Below are 19,222 nucleotides of genomic sequence, written 5' to 3' on the forward strand. Positions count from 1 at the left end.
CTTCCCACCCTCCGCCCACCCATCTCCGCCGTCCAGCCGGCGCGCCAGCGCGCCCGCCCCCCATCACCCAACGTCCTCGCGTTCTCCCGGATCTCTCAGATCGCGCGACTCCGGCCCAGACGTCAAAGATTACTAACGAATGACGCCCCATTCCACCCTCCCCCCACGCTCTACCCGACGTCCGATGGCGACGTTTCCACCAGACTGCACGTCGTTTTTCCCTCCCGACTCGCTTCCCCTCTTTTTCGCCCCTTCCTCCACGGCCCCGCTTCTCTTCCCCTCCTCCCCCTCAGCTCCTCCAGCCTCCCGTACCCCCGCCCGCTACCGGTCCCCGCCATCGTCGCGTCGTCCCCGATTTCCGCCCGACCGAAAAAAATATCCAATGCCTGGTTCGTTCCCAGCCTAGGGAGTTCTCGTCCCGGCCTCGTCCACGCTCCTTCCCGGTCTAGGGACGTTTACCTGGAATACGGCCCGTACTTCCAGTCAGCGTGCAGGTATTTTTTTTCCCTCCGCCGGAAAGTGGGGACGACGCGAACGTGGTGAGGACCGATAGTTCGTGAGGATGTGCAGTGATTTTCGATCGTCCTGACTCGCGTCCCTGAACGCGAAAAAAAAAAAAAAAAAAAACTAGCTACGAGTACCGCGTGCCAGCCGACGCTCCCTGCGCGTCTCGTCTGAGTATTTTCTTCCCTCGTCTTGGTATGGTTGGTCTTAAACGCGCTTGTTTCTACCGTACACTCCTCGTCTCTTTCTTTCTCGATACCGTTTTCCCAGTCTAGGGACTCGCGTGTCCCTCGTACGGCTAGTAACTGTCGAATCGAGCCAGCTGTGTTCCCGTGTCGCTTTCCCCTAGGGGACCCGGTTCGAGAAGAGTCGTGAGTCGACCTCTTCTTTTTCCACGCTCGTTCCGCCGTCGATACTGTTGCGTTTTCGCGTGACTTTCACGCGTCGCGGTACCAAAAATTTTTTTTCGTAACACGAGGCCGAAAAAGACCGTTTTCGGCGCCTATAAAGTGGACCGAGAATAGATTTTTACCGCCCGGCGTCAGCTCGATTTTACCGCCCTAGGGCGGGAAAACTCTCTTTTCGATCCGCTTTGTAGGCGACGAAACGTGGTCTTTTTTATGCCCTTTTTATGAAAAATATTGTGCGACACGAGCCGAATGGACCTTTCCAGGCTCGGATGATGTTCTGAGCGGCTCGAATGGCTCGAACGTCCACCTCGCCCAGAAAGACCCGTTTTCGGCCCTTGGTGCACCGAGTACTCGTGTCCACGCGTTCGCGTAGCTGACTCCGTTTCGTCGTTACTAGCTGTACCTTGCCTCCGTTCGGTTCCTCGTCTCTCTCGGTGGCTGCCTCGATGGCTGGCGGCCGGGATCGGTGCGGGTGGTCTGGTTAATGATACGACTCCGAATGATTAACGACTCGATCCTTTATTAATGGGACCGTTGTCCCAAGGCCGATGCGCGCGACTTCTGTCCGTAAAGACGGGCTCGCGAAGCCGATACCCTGCGTTTTTTCTGTTCTCGTACCCCACGATTCGTGTACGATCGCGTTTTTTAGTTTCGCGCCACCGTCGTCCACCGCTGTGCCCGTCTTCGCCGTCGTTTTCTTCGGCGCCGCTTCGCTCGGTTCTCGTTCCCAGTTCCGGTTCCGGTTCCTCTTCTCGTTTCGCGTGTCACGGGTGTGCGCTGGCGGCGGCGATTAGTAACGATACTTCGTCGAGTAATCCTTCGGTGACACCACCAGACCTCTGCCTTTCCTCGCGCCTCTGTACACCGTTTCGATGATGTCGATCATTTCCTGTTTGTCTTCCAGGGTCCAGTTGATCTTGTTGTTGTTTCCGGTTCCCAGATCGATCATTATGTGTTTGTTTCTGAAGAAGAACATCACCGTGCACGGATCGTACAGTTCGTACCTGTGCGTGCCGACCGAATGCAGTCGCGTTAGAATACGGGAGTGTCTGCGTTCCGCGTCCTTCTCGACGTCTTTCCTCCTACCACCTTCCCACCTACCGCTACTACTTACATTTTGTTGAAGTCTGGTACTTGCGTGATGTCCACCAAGTAAATCACGGCAAAGTTTTTCACCTTCTCCGCTATGTTGTACAGAACTTCGTCCATTTTCATGCACATCGGATCCCAATCGTGGCCGAATCTGATTACCTGAAACCACCGACCAGACGAGGACCGTCTTTCTCTTTCTCTCGCTTCGCCCACCGCTGCTCTCCGTCTGTCCGTCTGTCCGTCTGTCTGTCTGTCTGTCTGTCTGTCTGTCTGTCGATCGACCGGTAGTGCTTCTACTCGTCTTCGGATCGACACGCGTCCGCGTCCTCGACGTGTACGCTCTCCGAACCTCGAGACCGAGCACGGTGTCGCGGACAGAATCGCTCTTTGAACGAGGCGCGTTTGGTCGGATGCCCGGACGCCCGGACGGACGGACGGAGAGAACGACCGAGGGACCGATACTTACGACGACTCTGTCTTCTTCCGATAAGATGGCTTGATCCACTTGCCACCCGTTGTGGAGATGCGATAGCATGTAAGACATTTTGTTTCGTATTCGTCCGACGATTGTCGTCCACTGACACAGAGAGATCGGAGCGACGCTGTCTGTGATTCTAACCTACCCGTCTTTGATCGCTCGCTTCGTACGATGTCTACGCTCGTGTCTCTGCGAACGACGCGCGAGCCCCGTCGGATCGGAGTTCCGAGTTCCGAGTTCTTCGTCTCGCGTGCGTGATGTGATTCGTTCGCCGATCCTTCGATACTTTCTTCTTCCTCTCTTTTACCGATCACCTTGCGTGCTTGCGTGTTTACGCGATGTTATGCGACACACGGCCGCTTCTGGCCGCTTCTGGCCGCTTCTGGCGAGCGGGCTTCCTTCTCCGCCGATATTGCCGCAGACGTCGAGACCGACCGTCGTTAACGCTGAATGGCGACCCCCAAGATCGTTCGAGGTGTCGTGCGTCGACGTCCACGTGTGAATCGCGTCGAATCGGGTGCACGTGGTGAGGACTGCGAGGATCGTGTTTCGTAAGAGAATCCGTTTCTTCTCCTTACTGGAGACTCCTGTTCTGGTTTCGGACTTGTGCGTCTCGGAATGAGTCGAACGGACGATTTCGACGTTTACGTCGGCGGTAAAACCGGAACGTTCACGGGTGAGAGGCGATGTTTGCGATTCGACGATTTCGTGCGCCAGGATCACGACGATCCGTTCTTTTTTACGAAGCGAAGGACGATTGAACGTCTTCTTTGATTCGTTGACAGGTGTAAAGATGACCGCGCGGGATTGTCTGACGAAGAACGTACGAGACTGGGTGACTGTACCGGGAAAGGGTGAGGTTACTACCGTTTCTTGGGGTGACGACGACGAGAGAGAGATTCTGGTCGCGTCCGGCGTCGACGGTACCAGAAGGTCGGATACCGTGACCACGATGAGTGAGTCGTCCCGTCGTCGGATTGGCATCGGGTTTAATTCTTTCCTTCGTCTGATACAGCGTCGAGGTGTACGATACGGACTCTTCCACGTGCACGTGTACGTTTCGTTGTGACTACGGAAGAGGAAAGATCGTTGGGATCTCGCGGTACGACGAGTAAGTCACGTCTCGATTGCGTTAGACGTTGTTGTCGTCGTGTCTTCTTTTCATCGTCGTCTTCTCACGCAGAGCGATTTTGACTGCCGTCCATACGGGAGAGGTGAAACTGTGGCGATTCGAGGAACGAGACGGATTTGTCCTCGGAGCTGGCGCCAATTTAGAGAGAATGCGTCACTCGAGAGCGAATAAACATGTCATAGCCACGGGAGGTTTCGAGAATCAATTGAGATTGTTCGATCTGAACAGGCAACGGCAAATTTTCATAGAGAAGAATCTGTCTCACGACTGGCTGCAGTTGAGGGTTCCCGTTTGGATTTCTGACATAGACTTCCTTCCCGACACGGAACTAGTTGCTACGGTCAGCAGACACGGACACGTAAGAGATCGAATGACGCGAGATCGCGTTTCCATCCGCGTTCTATCGGGCGTAAAAATGTATGTGTTCCAACTTTTTAAGGTACGGTTGTACGATCCAAAGACGCAAAGGAGGCCCGTCGTAAATCTCGAGATGAAGGACGAAGCGTTGACGACTTTGGCCGTTACGCCGCGAGAAAGGTAATCGTGCGACGATGCCGGTCGCCCGTTTCACGTGTCGTGAGTCTGTGATTGAAACGTAATTACTGTCACTGTCACAGGCAAATAATAGTCGGCAGTGGCAAAGGCAGGATGAACCTCGTCGATCTGAGGAGTCCGGCCAAATCGTTGAATACCTATAAAGGATTCGTCGGTGGTGTGACTGGCATAGTTTGCAGCAAGACTGGTCCTTACGTCGTCAGCGTCGGTTTAGACAGACATTTGAGGGTACATCACGTTCGTACGAAACGGATGTTACGAAAAGTGAGTGTTTCGTTTATTTCCTTCCTACGTTCTCTCCTCGAAGATCGCGTACGTCGTCACGTGTTCCTCACCGTTTTGTGTCGCAGATTTACTTGACCTCGAAACTGTCCTGTGTCTTGCTGCGTTCCGACTTTTCGTTGCCGTCGGCCAATGACGAGATCGAAGAAGAGACTGTGCAACGGAGCAATGGCAACGTCGACACTGGAACCGAAGAGAACGATTCGGAATACGACGTGCTGTTTGACTCTATGCCAGTGATCGGTAATGAAACGAATGGTACATTGGCGAGAGGGAAGAAGAGAAAACTTGTACGTGCAAAAGTGCCTCGGGAAATCGTGAGTAGTTTGGCGATACCCGATCCGTTGACTGATTCGATACGGAAGCTTCGATGAACGAATGATTTGTTCGTCTCTATTCTTAGGTATTTACCGAACGATCGGAAGAAGAGAAAGGAGTTGGAAAAAGGATATCGAATTCTAAAAGAATCAAGGACCAGTTAGAACGTGTTTGATCGTATTACGTACCATGGTACCGTGGTACGTACGTACAGCGCGTGTTGCTAATGATCGAGAGAATGTTTTCACGTTTTTGTAACTCTGTTTATAAAGCTGTCGAATACTGTTTGTATTGGACATAGAATGACTCTCTGCGAGAAGCAGAGGTGACGAGGCACCCAAAAATTATTACGAACGTTCAAATAAGACGTTTCTGTCACGATGTATTTCGTTACTCAGATTTCCTTTCTTTCCCTCCTCGCTTCTACCTTACGTATACAAGGGTCACGAATAGCACGCTGATCACACTTTTGCCCTGGATGTACAGACTACGCACAGCGTCTAATTCGATTAATTCTTTATTGTACAATTTATTTTTAATACCTCGTCTATGTGTGTGTGTGTGTATATATATATATATATATTTTGTTTTGGTTCACGAATGCAGCGTATGTCGATTTCAATGATCCGGCAAACGCTACGGACGACGTTCACTTTGTTCACGCGTTGACAATGATCGTTCTATTGTTACTTGTGCTGTCTGCTTGCCTGCCCGCCCGCCTGCCTCGACGAGAACGCGGGCATTCGGTATACCGCTGATGTCGACATTGAAATCGGATGCGCTGCAGAATGTATAGGCTACCGTAGATTCTCATTTTTTACGTCTAGAAACTAGAAAAAGTGAACGTGACAACTTTGCCAAGTTGCGAACGCGTTTTGTACTAAAAGGAAATAATGCTTGCGACTAAAGCACGCTAAACTCTTATTCGGCTACGATCCTTTCAGCTGTACAAAAATCATTGTCCACTACGCTTCTTGTTGATTAATACTAACGTAAATTTTCTTCGTCCCACGACTGCGCCCTCGCGTTCGAAATCGAATACTTCGCCTTGTATACGTATCTACTAGGAAGAACGTTACTAAGTTACAGGCACTGTCCCCTTCTTCATGATTCGAATAGGTGTGGTTTTTCTTTTTAAATACAGGCAAAACGTGCTCCTACGCGAAACAGGAAACCACGTTCCTGCGCACGGAAGCTATTTTATGTACAAATTTCCATATATAGGTATTACACGCAGCAAACGCCTCTCTCTCTCTCTCTCTCTCTCTCTCTCTCTCTCTCACACACACACACTCCCCCGTCTCGTTTCCCCATATTCTCGTTTCGCCCACTGAGCACGTACGACACGGAACTTGTTCCGAGGAGAAGCGAGCATCTCTTGTATTTTTCTCTCTTCTCACTTTTCATTTTCATCGACCTGATCGTACGGGAATGCCTTCCTTCTCCATGCTCCCGTTCTTTAAATCGTTCGATACAACGTTTTGAATGGTTCACGTTTTTCACGACACCCCTCTGCCACCGAGTTTCAAATTTTTATCGTATAAATGATACGAAAAATATAAGATCAGAGATGAATATCTTCGATTACTCTTCGCGACTTGCCCTTCTGACCTTTCTTCTCCCCTCGACTGATCCATCGATTACGTGAAAAGTAGTGAGTTACGCGGGAACGATAGAAAAATTATTTGTTCGTCGCGCTTCTTACTTTCTCGTTCAGCTACGCGATACGCGGAACTTTGGTCGAGTGTCGCTTAAGAATTTTGATACGTTCACGTGTACTCCCGTGTGAAAATTCTGAAAAGGGAAATAGTCGATTTATAAAAACTCGTCGTAAAGAAGAAATACAAACGTAGCGGTGTATCTGAAGGAGGGGCTGTTAAATAATATTGTGATATGCACACAAACCTAAAATAATCGCGGTGTTCGCGATCACATCGTCCTGTCGCTGACGCGAACGACGTACACGTGCTGCGAATACCTTTACAAGCGTAAAACATCGAAACACTCGTGGCAGCGTATACTAATTGCGTAAAATTGTTTTCACGTTTTCGGGTAGGCCTCTCGATACGTTTTGTTAGCAGCATATGTGCTCGCAAAGGTTACGGCTTAAAAAAGATGCATAAAACGATAACGTAGAACTTGAACGGCGAACCGCGTGCGTAGTTCGCGATCGAGTCTTTTAGATATTGCTTTCCTCCGACTGACACACTTCGATTTCATTCGCATAGACAGAATCGTTTTTCGTCGGTCATCGCATCCGCGCTATCGTCCGTCTGACAGGTAGTAGAGCATCGGTGGTCAGCCGTTTATCAATGCAAAAATCAAAAGCACCTTACACATATACATATATATATATCTATCTATCTTTATATTTTTCTCCTCTGTTTTTTCTTTTTGTAAAATATCACATGCTGTGCAATCGTTTAAAATAAAATCGTTTATTATGCACACCGGTCTCCTAATCGGCTCGGACATCTAACGTGACAGTTTATGAATAAGACGCTGCTTTTTTTTTTGTTTTTCTTTCATCGTACGGATAAGCATACAGGATATAGATCATCGTCGTCTAGAAACAGTAGTATTCGTTTCTGTAAGGAAATACCATGGAAGGCCTCTGTAAAAACGAGATCCATATGTACATTAGTTATGGAGCACTCGATGTACGCAACACGATTACCTTACTCTTGCCAACGTGTTCGCTCTATGTTATGTTCCGATGTGAATAAAGTAGGATAGTCAGTTCATTGTCCTCGATGCGAAACGAACCAGAAGGATCGCATTGCACGAAGTAGCGTAGCAACGTTATAAACATTACAAACGTAGAGGACGCAGAAATCGAGTGACTGTCTCTTTGAAGAAGAATAAGAAGAAGAACAACAACGACAAAATTCTGTCTCGACGTTCCCGGTGTCCGTACGCGATATCAAAGAAAGAGCGTAGAGAATGATCATACCCTGAGCAGATAATGGCGCGTAGTAATCGTTCCAAGAAGCTCGAACGTCTATGCTGAGTAGTATTTGTACCATAAAAAATTAAGCTTAATCGATTTCTTTCCATACAGTATACAACGTCGTGTATGCCGCCATCGGGATATATCGTTCCTATCGAATTCGTTTTAACGATATCGATTTCTTTTCCCCGCGCTCAACGTGCTATTATATTTTGCGACGCGGATACTCGGTCGAACGAACAAAGAGCTGCGTTCTCGTGTTGCTTCTCGCAGATTCTTAAGCATGGCGAACGCGCGATCGATCGAGAACGAACGAACGAGAAACGAGCTTTGGCTCGTACACACACACACACACACGCACACGCACACACCGATGATCGCGGTATCGCGCACTGGCAAACGGTTCGACCTCGACGTCGCGGTTTCGTTCTCGATTTCATGCCTAATAGCACGTTAAGATGACATTGGCTCATTCACCTCCTGTCACGGTCACCTCCCTCCACGCGGACTCTTGAGACTGATTCACTAACGTCGACGACCGAGGCTCGGAGATATCTGATGCTGCGGAACTGAGCGGCGGACTAGGCGTCGCGGGTACGTCTTCGGACGTGTTGGCGTCGAGTGGGTCTCGTTCGACTTCCGTCGTCGTCGCCGCCGCCGCCGCCGCCGCCGCCGCCGTCGAATCACTGTCTACATTAGAAGCCTCTGACTGCACAGAGTTCGAAGTCTTCGATACGGTAGAATCCTGTGCTCTCAACGATATGGAACTATCTTTATTGCTACTGCCATCCTCACCTGTAATGTGATAAATTATTAGTGACACTTTTAATACTCGTTCTCATATACTTGCAATCACAACGTTTACTTACCGCACGGCTTAAGAACGAGGTAGAAGAGTAAGTCGGACAGAGAAATGATACCGGTCACCTTGTCATCGTCGTCGACCACTACTAGCCTATGGACCTAAAATTTACGAACAGACTGTGTAGCCTTTCTCTTAAACACGTCCGTTTCACATAAAAATGATCCGCGGTCTGACCGTGAATAAAATACACACCTCCGCCCTAACGATTCTCTCCATAATAGTAAACAGGGTTTCGTCTAATTTACAACTTTGCACTCCTTCGAACCATTCGTTACGATGTTCGTTTGCTTCTTGAAGCGAAACGTCTAAATTGTTATACGTTTTCTCCGCAGCCAAGTTCTGCGAAAAATATGGAAATCGATGGAACTATTGACGTGCGTCGATCGAACAACCGCGTAGCGGTCGCGAAACGATTTCTCAAACACCTCTACTCACAATAACGTCGAACTTGGAATAAATGTTGACCAATTTTCCTTCGGCATCGATGATAGGCAACGCGGAGACTCTCCTCTCGACGAATTTCTTTAGCGCTAAAATTATGCTAGTTTCCTCCGTGGCGGTCTCTATGTCGTCGAACGTACCTATCCTCAGATCCCTCAGCGTTTTATTGGTGAACGATGGCTTCGGTAGCTCGTGTATCTGTCGCAACGTGTGAATTTTCGAATGAGGCGTGTGTGTGTGCGCGCGCGCGCGTCACGACGCTCCGCGCCCGTCCGATACTCACATAGAGGAAGAGGAACCTAAGAATTCGTTTGTGTGTCAAGATATAGAGGACGTTTCCAGTGTCCGGATCTATCACAGGCAAACGATGAATCCTATTCTGGATTAAAGTTTTGATCGCGTCGTAGAGGGACGCGTCCGGACCGATGCTCACCAACGGATGAACCTGATCCTTCAAGACCTCTGGAACGACGTGAACACGAATTATTGAAATTAAACATCGGCGGGCCACGAGCGGGCGAGACTCGAACACGATACCGCGATCGACGGACGTCTCTTACTTCTCCACGTGTCCAATTCGTGTTCCTCCAATTCGTCCATTGTGACGGACGGGCTGGTGTAATACATCTGTAGAATCTTTATAAAATCCGTTATCGTCAGCATCCCGACGAACTCTTGCCTCGCACTGTCCCATAGCGGTGCAGCTCTTACGCCTGCACGCGAGAAAGCGTGTGAAATTAACGTATCGTCGATACATGACGACGACGACGACGACGACGACGACGACGACGCGGTGGTGATACCGCGTATCGACGCGCGATCTTACCGTTGTAAACGAGAGCAAAGAAGGCCTTCTTCACGAGGAGATGCGTATCGAATACCACTAATTTGGCGCTGGTCGGTATTAGGTCGTAACATTTGTGGAACTTGAAGAACTTGACGAAGATCTGTGATTCGTCCTCCTCTGTAAGCCCAAACAGTTCGCAATAGAGTAACGCTTTCCGATTGCGGCGGAGCATTTTTTTATCTTTCAACGACGACGTCACAGTGTTCGAACAATTTTCTACTCTACGTTGACGATGAACGCGACAACAACCCGCCGTAGGGCAGCGGCGTAGCCGGGGTTTCCATTGCCTTCCCCGATGACTTTAGGTCGCGATGGTTCGACCACCACGACGACGACGACGACGCGGTTCGACCCTTGGACGACCTCCTTTTCTTCAGTTTCGACCGCGGATCCGGTGTGGAACGAATGAGAATGCCTCGAGAGATCGTACGGGTAAAAAACGATACGGGATCGTTCACGACTCGTCGAGCGGAGATGCTGACGACGTAATCGTATAATAATAGGCCATCGATTCAAACTCTACTGCCATCTCATACTCGTCTCGTTTCTGCTGCTCGACCTTCGAGAGTGGAGGTACCGATAAAATAGGTCATAAGCACTCGCGATCAAACGTTCCCACGACAAGGGGTGGTGGCGGCAATGTTACGCAACGTTCGAGCAAACCCTGAACGATCGATTCGACGAAAATAATATTTACTGCTTCGTAGAAGAATGTTTTCTGTTCGATGATGGTCGTTCGCAGATCGAATTGAAAATGAAGAAACTCGCGAATCGCAACTGTGCACGTGACACGATGTTGTACGTTTCACATCGAATTAATCGTCGTCGAGTCGTAATCCGAAGACGTGGAAAATTTCAATTGGCAGATCGTGCTCGTAACGATTACAATGCTACTGCGATGCGAGCACCGTTGTGAAAAGTATGATGAAACAGCCGATCGAAACCGTCGTCGACCGCGAACGATTCATAATAGTAGTAGTAGTCGCCGATCCAGTACGCGGTGAAACTTTCACATCGGTATCGCGATTTTTCTCCACGATCTATAACGTAAAACTCTGACTCTGTTTCAGGTAAAAACTTGTAACTGGATCTTCCCGAATACACCGAGCTGTTGTCAATTGTCGTTGTTCAAAGATCCGTCGACGGTTAATTAATAAACTTCTGAACGAGAGAACGAGAACAATGACGCGAGAACGTTGAAACACCGTTTACTACGTCGCGCGCTCGTGCGCTTGTAATTGAACGTTACGATGCAACGAGTCCGTACAAGGATCGTCGAGCTACTGACTACCGAAGAGATCGTGCGATTCGCTTCGGCCTTCCTCGAACGGGATTGTACGCGAACGTACCGGGGGGAAGTCGTCAACGATGGTGAGCCGCCTCGAGAACGAGTCCGGTACGCGTTTCACTTTGGTGAAAATCGCGCGTTACCGGTCGGTCTCCGTCGTTCTCAGAACGGACGAGATATGCTCCTCCGATTCGTTGCGTACGAACACGGCAGAACGCCGAACTGAACGAGACTCTCAGCTCTGACTGCACTCAAATTTTCTCAGTATCAATCTCGAAGAGACTGCGACACACCGAATGCAGACGCGTTAAACGATTGGTCGTTGACCCGACGCGACGTACGACTCGCGAGAAAACATGGCTGAATCGTTGCGACCGATTGCACTTTGTCCTCGATTCGGTACGTATTCGGTACACGTTCGTTGACCCATCGGCGTGACCACGCGTCTTTTTTACTTCAGACATTGCCGGTTTTCCGCTGGTACCAGCTACGCGCCGCGTACGGCACGTCGTGGAAATTTCCGAAATCGATATGACTCGAGGGTGAGCGCAGCAACCACCCATTCTCCCCGCTACACGATCTCGATACCTTTTTTCAGAATCCAAGCGAGCTCGTCCTCGAGAGGTGGATTCTCCAGTTCGAACTCCTTGATGAGATCCTTCGAGTACACGGGATCATCGTCCTCGCTCCACCAGGCAGACGTCAACTTCCTCAAAGTGGCACGGACCACCTTAGCGTCCGAGTAATAATGCAAAGCCAGCATCATTTCCCATCGTCGCTGTCCGCGATCGGACTTTTGCCAACGCTGTCGACACCTGCTGCTGCCGCCTCGATGACATCGCCTCGAGAATCGAGACTGTCGTCGATTAGCGCGCGCTCACCGCTCTGAGCCGCGACCGTTGTTCTGTTCGACGTTCATTCAGACCAAACGGGCTTCTCTCGTCGTCGTCGAACGATACGTCGTCCAAAACCGACAGCGTCTCTATCGCCGAAAGATCGATCTCATCGTTTCTTTGCATCGAATACTTTTTCAGACGTTCTGTCGCGATTCGGTCGCGACATCGATTCACGGCCGATCACCACGGCCGCCGCCGAGTAGGCAGCCAAACGACCAGCGACTATCTGCGTGAAATTCATTTTTACGAACGTTCGCTCCGAAGATCTCTCTCTGTCCGTTCGGGATTTTAAAATTAATTGAAAAGGAACGAAAGTCGATTCGAACCATATAGTCCATAGATCGCACGTGGCTCCGTTTGAATCGCGAGTGAATCGCGAGTGAAACGCGCACGTTTCAGATAAAATCGAGAATGGAAATAGAGTTTACTTGGCTCGGTGACGCTTCGACCGTTGTTGGCGAGATCGTGTTAAAAATGCCTCGAACTCGGCTGAGAGACCTTCGAAATTTCGACCCGACGGTTTACCGAACAACGACGAGAGGACGAGTCGATCGGTTCGGGGCAACCGTCCAAATTTACGCTCCGACCGCGAGACGACCAATTCTTTCTGTTCGACGCGAGAGATCGAAACGAGCAGTTAAATCTTTTCGGGATTTGAAATTTCTACTATTTCCTGGAAAACATGTTCGCAGAAAACATCTAAGTATAACGCGCAACAAGACGCGTCGGTCTCCACGTATTATAAATAGAGCCTGTCTCTCATTGCCAATCGACGGACACGTGACCTCTGCCCGAACTTAAGGCGGTGGTCACTCGCGATACTCTCTCGGAGCACCGACGATCCCCGAAACGATCGTCACCACGACGTTACCAAACGAACGCGATCGGTCTACTGGCACCGTACGGAACAGACGCGTCGACTCTCCGATTCGACTAGTAAACGCGACGATAGAAACTCGTGTACGTTGTTCTCTACGAAGACGGAGAATCTTCCGTGATCCGTTACCATTCGAGACAGCCGCCCCGCTCAGTCCGATCGGCGACGTTCGAACGACGCTTTACCGCGTGAAACGATTAATCCGACGACTCCTCGATTCGAGATAGAACCGTGATCCGTCGTCGACGATTACCGCCGTTCGATTAATCGCGTCGCGACGTTCCTCCGCTGTTTCGTCCGCTGGCGAACCGAATAACCAACCGTGCCCGACTACTCCCCGTACGTGTTCCTTCCGTTGCCGACGGCCGCCGCCACCACCTCTCGTCGACGGTGCTCGTCATCGTCATGGACGATCGTGCCAAGAATAACTCCGCACGAAAATCGTGGGTTCTCTTGCCAAGAAAAAATTCGACGGGAGATCCCTTCTCGTTCCTCGAATGTGTTCTACCAGCCGCGAGAGTCGCTCTTCAATTATGCGAGACGCGATTACAACGCCAAGTGCATGCGTTTATGTTTCTGCTCTTCTTTGGTATACCACGACCAGGACGGTTCGCTTAATTGTTTATGCGATCAGAATCGATCGCCTTGGCCTGGGCAACAAATACAATTGCTAGCGTACCGGTGCGTGGATCGATCGACGACAACCACCAGGTCGTACGTATACGTATCGTGTACGGGACGCTCCGACGAATCGTTTTCATTCTACGAACGTATCGTATTTGTAATCGCTTTGAACGAAGACCAGCGAAAACGTTTCAGCGAACGCTGCGAAATGAGCTAAATTTATCCAGGACGGCTACCTGACCGACGACGACGACGACGACGACGACGCCGGCACGGTCGTCCATCTGCTTCCGGGAATTGCAACAGGTGAAACGCTCCTCGCATCGATTTCGGCACCGCCGCGTCTCGCGATCGCTTCGAACAATGAAACGAAACGAAACGAAACGAAACGAAGAGTTCTCGACGATCGTCGGCATCGGACATCAGAAACATCGGTTGGACAGGAAATGCCGTGTCGCGAACAGGTCGACGCGATCTAGACGACCTCGACCTGTGTCATCGTTCAATTTTATGAACGAGCATCGTCCTAGAAAACTATACGAACGCGAATTTCATCGTCTACGTGTACCGGTTGACGCAAACGATTCTCTATACAAAGCTTCGCATGTACACGCTTCTCCATACAGTTTTCATATTTCGCTCGAGGTTCATCGATCAGAGTGCACGTGCACCGAGGGTTGCAAGCTTGATCGCGTTAAACGAACGAAAGAACAAGGTGTTCAAACAGCAGACCGAGGCATCAAGCAGTTGTTTGTACGCTCGTGTATTATTTTTACGCGATGGACGTTAAGAAGGTAACGCGCATTTAAATCGAAACCTCGAGACGTGCACTCCACACCACACCAGGCATGGTGGCGAACAAGTCGATGGTAGAACGCGTAGGGAGACGCGATTTCGACGATGGAACGCAACGGATGTGGCGATAAAAAAATGGCATTGAAACACGGCTAGCTGAAGTCTCCGTACGATATCGAACGCACAACACCGTACCCTCCACCCCCACTCCCATGACCTAGACCCACATACAAACGTGCGAATGCGCCATAGGACGCAATCCCGTCGACCTTGCGTCCCGACGTACAGAGTTCATCCTCTCTCCCTTGCTATCCAAGAGCTCGTCCCCTTTCACCATCCCCCTTTGCTCGGCGTCGTTCTTCCACTACTACCCTCCCCCCTTCGTCGATTTCCCTCCGTTCTTTCTCTCTTGTTCTGTTGGACGTTGCAGAGTGCCGAATCGGCGGTATCCGATCGGAACACGAGATTTCGACGTGATCTTCGGACGTAATTAATTTGTTCGATTCTAGTGGGCGGAAAATCCAGTTTCTCTCCGTCCCTCGACCCCGTTTTACCCACAGCTGACTTTTATCCTTCTGCGCCGAGCATCTTCGCGTCTTCCGCGCTCATCTCACGTTCGCCCTGTTCAAGAATGAACTCGTCGTCGTCCTCTTTGTTTCGTCCCCGTCTCCCGCCGCGTACCGTCCTTCTTGGTCCATCTAGCGTACAAGAGCGAGCTGGACTCCCGGGAATTCATCGATCGGTACCCCACGCAAACGCGCGTCGAGAGGGAGAGGGGGTAAGGACGATACCGGAGGACCCGATGGTACCGTGATTTCAAGGGACGACCCCCCGCGCTGTATAGATCGTCGAGCACGTGGGATCCCTGGCTTCGTTCAAAGCTTCCACCAGCTGATTCGAGGCTGCGCAACCGTGTCATAGTATCGTTCGAGACCGTAACGTACCTCTACGTACGATTACTCCGCGCTACGCTAACGTTAAAAACGCTGCCTGTGTTCCGAATTATTACTCTGTTCTCGACGATCGAAGGCAGAAGAAATTTAACTTTTCATTTAACGAGCAAAGTGCATGGCTCTATAATTCTCTCCCTGGACGCTTACACCCCCCCCCCCTCTTGTTCACGCGTACTAACGTTTATTTATAAACGTGATGCCTGCTTCATCGATTTACCGGCGCTCACCTCTCTTTCTCTAGGAGAGCTATTATCGCGAATGCGTTCCATCGGGCCGCCAGGCGCACTCGACCATAAAACCGATCGAGTAGATCAGCAAAATTTGTGAAATTGTTCGTTAACCAACTGTGACGTCGTTCTGTTAATATAATCGAATGAAACGTGAACAATGAACGAAAGAGACTCACCGAGATCGGAGAGCGAAACTTTTTCCAGGAACGGATCTACCACGGGCAGCTGAAAATAAGAATAGAAGAATGAGTACTGTTTCAACTGCGACTCTACACTTTCATCTACATCGGCATTATACTAAAACTAAACACCTTTAGGTTCTCTCAACTGAATCGTTCTCTCATTATACTGACAATTTCTCTCTCTCTTTCCCCGCTCCCAGATATCGTTTTCAATTTGGTGCGCAGCTTCTTTGAACACAATTCGCGGGTCTACCCAAATCATGGATTACTATTACGCAAAGACACATCTATTGAAATCGGTCGATACAAACGGCTGCGTTCTGGTTTTTCCTCTTGTTTATCCCGTTCAGTTATCAGAAACCATGGAAACTCGACAACGAATTTTCATTAAGGAAATTCATTTGGCAGACAAAACTCAGCCCGCGGTTGACGCTTGAATTCGATATACATCGAGCTTTCACGCGGAAATTTAAAACGGTCAGTAGATCGTTTACGTTCTAGGATACACGGAGTCAAAATGATCGTGATAAATACCAATGCTTTCTTCAACAAAGATCTCGGGCTGAACGGCCTCTTTTTCACGTTGGTCGTGATCTTGGAATACCAACTCGACAGAATGCCGGACGAGCTCGTGCTATGAGCTATGCCGGGGGTCTTGGTAACGCTTCCGGTCGGTTCGCTCGTTTGCCGACGAAACACCATTTTCAAATATTCGACTCGACGCTCGCAGGACTGGAAACTGATCGATGCAGGCTGCAACTAGGTATTCGTATATATTTCACTGCGTACTCTCGACGTCTCCTCCTCTCGTACAATAGACAATTTTACTCGACGACGTGTCAATGTCCCGGAGCATCTTTCAGAACCATGAAAGACAGTCTTGGAGCGTGTACCTTCCGTGTGTAAAAGTCAGCCGGCATCACACGATCGCGACAGGTGCGTCACGTCGCGATCGAAAAGTAATCGAGCAGTCGAGATCGACGAGCAGCGTACCAAACACATTTTAACGATTCGTTCACCAGTTTTACGTCAACGTCGGTTCGTCAATTTCATTTCAATACTCGCACTTCACCAAATGTTCCCGCGATCATCGATTCATCTTGGTTAATCGTTTGTCCACTGAATGTTAAACTCTCGGCGAACGACACGGTCGATTTCGACGAACGAGAACGTCTACGAGAAATACGACTGCTGTGGGAAGACCGTTAATACCCGTCGTCTGTGGCGACGCGGCGTAAAATTGTCGTCCGTCGCGATCAAAGACCGGATGGGGTGGGGGCGGGGGGTGGCTTGACGCTACTGATCGGCGCGTAGAAAAGCGAATCGTCAATGACTCACGACGCAAGGAGACGCGAGATACCTTTGTCAGGCGAAAACGAGAATACTTGTCACGAGTCTTGAAGTAGGAACTCGAAACAGTTCACTCGGTTTCGTGGCACAGAACGTGAAACCCAATTACGCTAGTACGATCGACCGGTCGTCACTGATACGATCTAGGCTCTAGACGATCACTTCGTGCCGCAGATGGTACATTGACATTGAACGCCAATGATCATTGCCGTTGAACACGAATGAACCGAATACTACGAGGGATACCTGATATGTCTATTGGAAGGAACGCATGCATGTTTCGATCTTCTGTGCACCACACGTCGAACGAATGTTGCTCCAATGCGTTTCAATAGTGCGTGTTACAGATGTTCACAGGTGTATCCGGAATACCGGAATCGGAATTGCAGACAACCGCGTCATATAATTTATTGAAACCGTGGCCAAAACTTTTCGCTTGGAACGTTATCGAATCTTATTATATAATACTACGTTGTTATCGAGAGTTTTCGTGTCATATTCTATTTTATGAATCGCGCGCGTCCTCGTCCAAATTCCGTCACGCCTTTATGTATACTTTAAATACGTTTCTGCAATCGTGGATCCAAGTGGTTCCAAGACACCCTCTGCCGCAGACGAGCGTTCGTTCAATGACGACGATCCGACGTTCTCCGTCGGTACGGTGATCACCAGGCGCCGTCGTTTCTTCCCACGAACGTAATACCTCTTTTTGCGATCAACAGACACGAGCGTACCAGCGAGACGACGGGTTTGTTCGATCCGTGCCAAGAACAACGATACCACGGATGGCTGCGCCAAGTACACGTGTGCGACGGTGTGCGTACGTGCGTGCGTAGACACGTCGGACGAACCGGAATGAACGAACGAGCGCGATCGACGCCGTCGCTTCCACCGCCAACGAGCTTTCCCGCTGGGAAAAACGGTGCACCGGTAACTTTCCCAAGTACACTGGAAAATTTCCGTCACGCGTCTCAAAGTGAACCAGCTCGTACGATCATCTGCGTTTTCACCGGCAAGTTCGTAAACACCGGCACCGAGGGCATTTTCGGATCTACTACGACTATATGGACGCCGTCTGTTGTTCGTTGTTAGCGCCATGAAGTAACGATCGAAGACATGCCAAGTTCTCGCGTAAATGAGTAACACACGTCCGTAACAGCGTTCTAATTATTTTTGTCAGATCGAACTCTACCATCGGTTACGGCGGCAGCACCGCTGTTCGTTTCACCAGCGACTCCGAGAATAAAATGGAATTTATTATCGAGGATGACGCGATGAAAAATGATAAATCTGTCAGAACGGTTGGCACCACACAGCAGAATATTTCTAACGCATTAATATAAATTATTAGTATAAACTTCGGTGCATAATATTTTCGAAAACGGCTGCCAAAACGAACAGGGATCATCGTCGTTGTCGTTGTCGTTGTCGTCGTCGTCGGTAAGCATCCTTTTGTCGGAAGTGAGATGAGATCGTCGTGGATTCGGGTTCGATGAGAGCAACTCATTTTATGCAACTGTTGATTTGGCACTCGCGAAATTACACGTTGTACCGCGATATCTTTGTTGACGTCGAGCTTGAAAAGGAGCAAACGAATCGATCCTAAAAATATCACGAATTCACGCGGTTTCTGGCGTCCGTTCAACGATCGAATTCTACTCGTCGATGAACCCCAGCGGCTACGAGCCAGAACTGTTTCATATCGAATTCCTCTCGTATTCGATCGAACGTTTCGATCGTCTCGCGACCAGGAGAAAATTTTTGTAACAACCACTAGACTCTGGGCTGGAAGTTGCTCGGCGGAAACGGACAGGCGACGAAGAGAAGGGATCCACACAGACTCGTGTACACGCTCTCTAGCGTTCTACAACGACGCCGAGCGGACACGCAATTTGACGGTGTGCCTGGATTTAAATGGAACACCCACGCGAGAATCGCCATTGACACGACCGAGGATTTTTATCCGCAAATGTGTCGCGTTTTTCTATCCCGAGAAAAAAGTTTCCTCTCTCTCTCTCTCTCTCTCCCTGGCATCGACAACCGTCGTTAAATTATGCCGAGCGAAAACGCAATTTCACGAATATCGTCAGTTCTCTCCGTCTGTCAACGTTGAGGATGTATAGGCTATATACTTAAACAATGCTAGCGTGTTG

The 19,222-nt window shown here is 49.7% G+C and overlaps 3 protein-coding genes across 5 annotated transcripts in view; 1 reads left to right on the forward strand and 2 right to left on the reverse strand.

Annotated features, from left to right (window-relative positions):
- Positions 1-1,412: 1,412 nt before the first annotated feature.
- On the reverse strand, positions 1,413-2,829 carry Dim1 (thioredoxin-like protein Dim1). Of its 2 annotated transcripts, none has more exons than XM_018035347.2 (3): positions 2,473-2,829; positions 2,029-2,165; positions 1,413-1,876 (listed from the first exon to the last, which is right to left on the reverse strand). In XM_018035347.2, the coding sequence occupies exons 1-3, from the start codon at positions 2,548-2,550 to the stop codon at positions 1,705-1,707; spliced, it is 387 nt and encodes a 128-aa protein (XP_017890836.1). In that variant the 5' UTR covers positions 2,551-2,829; the 3' UTR covers positions 1,413-1,704. The 2 variants fall into 2 exon arrangements, with proteins under 2 accessions (XP_017890836.1, XP_017890835.1); XM_018035346.2 differs by having other exon boundaries at positions 1,413-1,918; positions 2,473-2,823.
- A 141-nt stretch (positions 2,830-2,970) lies between these two features.
- Positions 2,971-5,152, forward strand: l(2)k09848 (WD repeat domain 74 lethal (2) k09848). The gene is made up of 8 exons (XM_018035419.2): positions 2,971-3,160; positions 3,270-3,417; positions 3,500-3,595; positions 3,668-3,974; positions 4,056-4,153; positions 4,234-4,435; positions 4,522-4,770; positions 4,857-5,152. The coding sequence occupies exons 1-8, from the start codon at positions 3,103-3,105 to the stop codon at positions 4,944-4,946; spliced, it is 1,248 nt and encodes a 415-aa protein (XP_017890908.1). The 5' UTR covers positions 2,971-3,102; the 3' UTR covers positions 4,947-5,152.
- Positions 5,153-5,881: 729 nt separating this feature from the next.
- SNF4Agamma (SNF4/AMP-activated protein kinase gamma subunit) overlaps positions 5,882-19,222 on the reverse strand; it is a 47,541-nt gene continuing 34,200 nt past the window's right edge. Inside the window, exons 9-16 of one of the 2 annotated variants that reach the window (XM_018035411.2) lie at positions 15,714-15,762; positions 9,854-9,991; positions 9,588-9,740; positions 9,311-9,489; positions 9,022-9,225; positions 8,779-8,925; positions 8,591-8,684; positions 5,882-8,516 (exon numbers count right to left, since the gene is read on the reverse strand). In XM_018035411.2, coding sequence (XP_017890900.1) covers positions 8,191-8,516; positions 8,591-8,684; positions 8,779-8,925; positions 9,022-9,225; positions 9,311-9,489; positions 9,588-9,740; positions 9,854-9,991; positions 15,714-15,762 — 1,290 coding nt within the window. In that variant the 3' untranslated portion in view covers positions 5,882-8,190. The remainder of the gene's footprint in view (positions 8,517-8,590; positions 8,685-8,778; positions 8,926-9,021; positions 9,226-9,310; positions 9,490-9,587; positions 9,741-9,853; positions 9,992-15,713; positions 15,763-19,222) is intronic. The other variant, XM_018035412.2, reaches the window with a different exon arrangement.

Source organism: Ceratina calcarata, unplaced genomic scaffold (genome assembly GCF_001652005.2).
Source record: "Ceratina calcarata isolate Rehan_Ccalc_2016 unplaced genomic scaffold, ASM165200v1 scaffold90, whole genome shotgun sequence".
Lineage (NCBI taxonomy): Eukaryota > Metazoa > Arthropoda > Insecta > Hymenoptera > Apidae > Ceratina > Ceratina calcarata.

What these genes read in the sequence shown, in the direction of transcription:
- Dim1 (XM_018035346.2), bottom strand. Translation starts at nt 2,550, where the DNA reads ATGTCTTACATGCTATCGCATCTCCACAACGGGTGGCAAGTGGATCAA. An exon ending in CGGAAGAAGACAGAGTCGTC is followed by an intron (nt 2,166 to 2,472) that starts GTAAGTATCGGT and finishes CGGTGGTTTCAG; the next exon opens with GTAATCAGATTCGGCCACGA. An exon ending in GTACCAGACTTCAACAAAAT is followed by an intron (nt 1,919 to 2,028) that starts GTAAGTAGTAGC and finishes CGGCACGCACAG; the next exon opens with GTACGAACTGTACGATCCGT.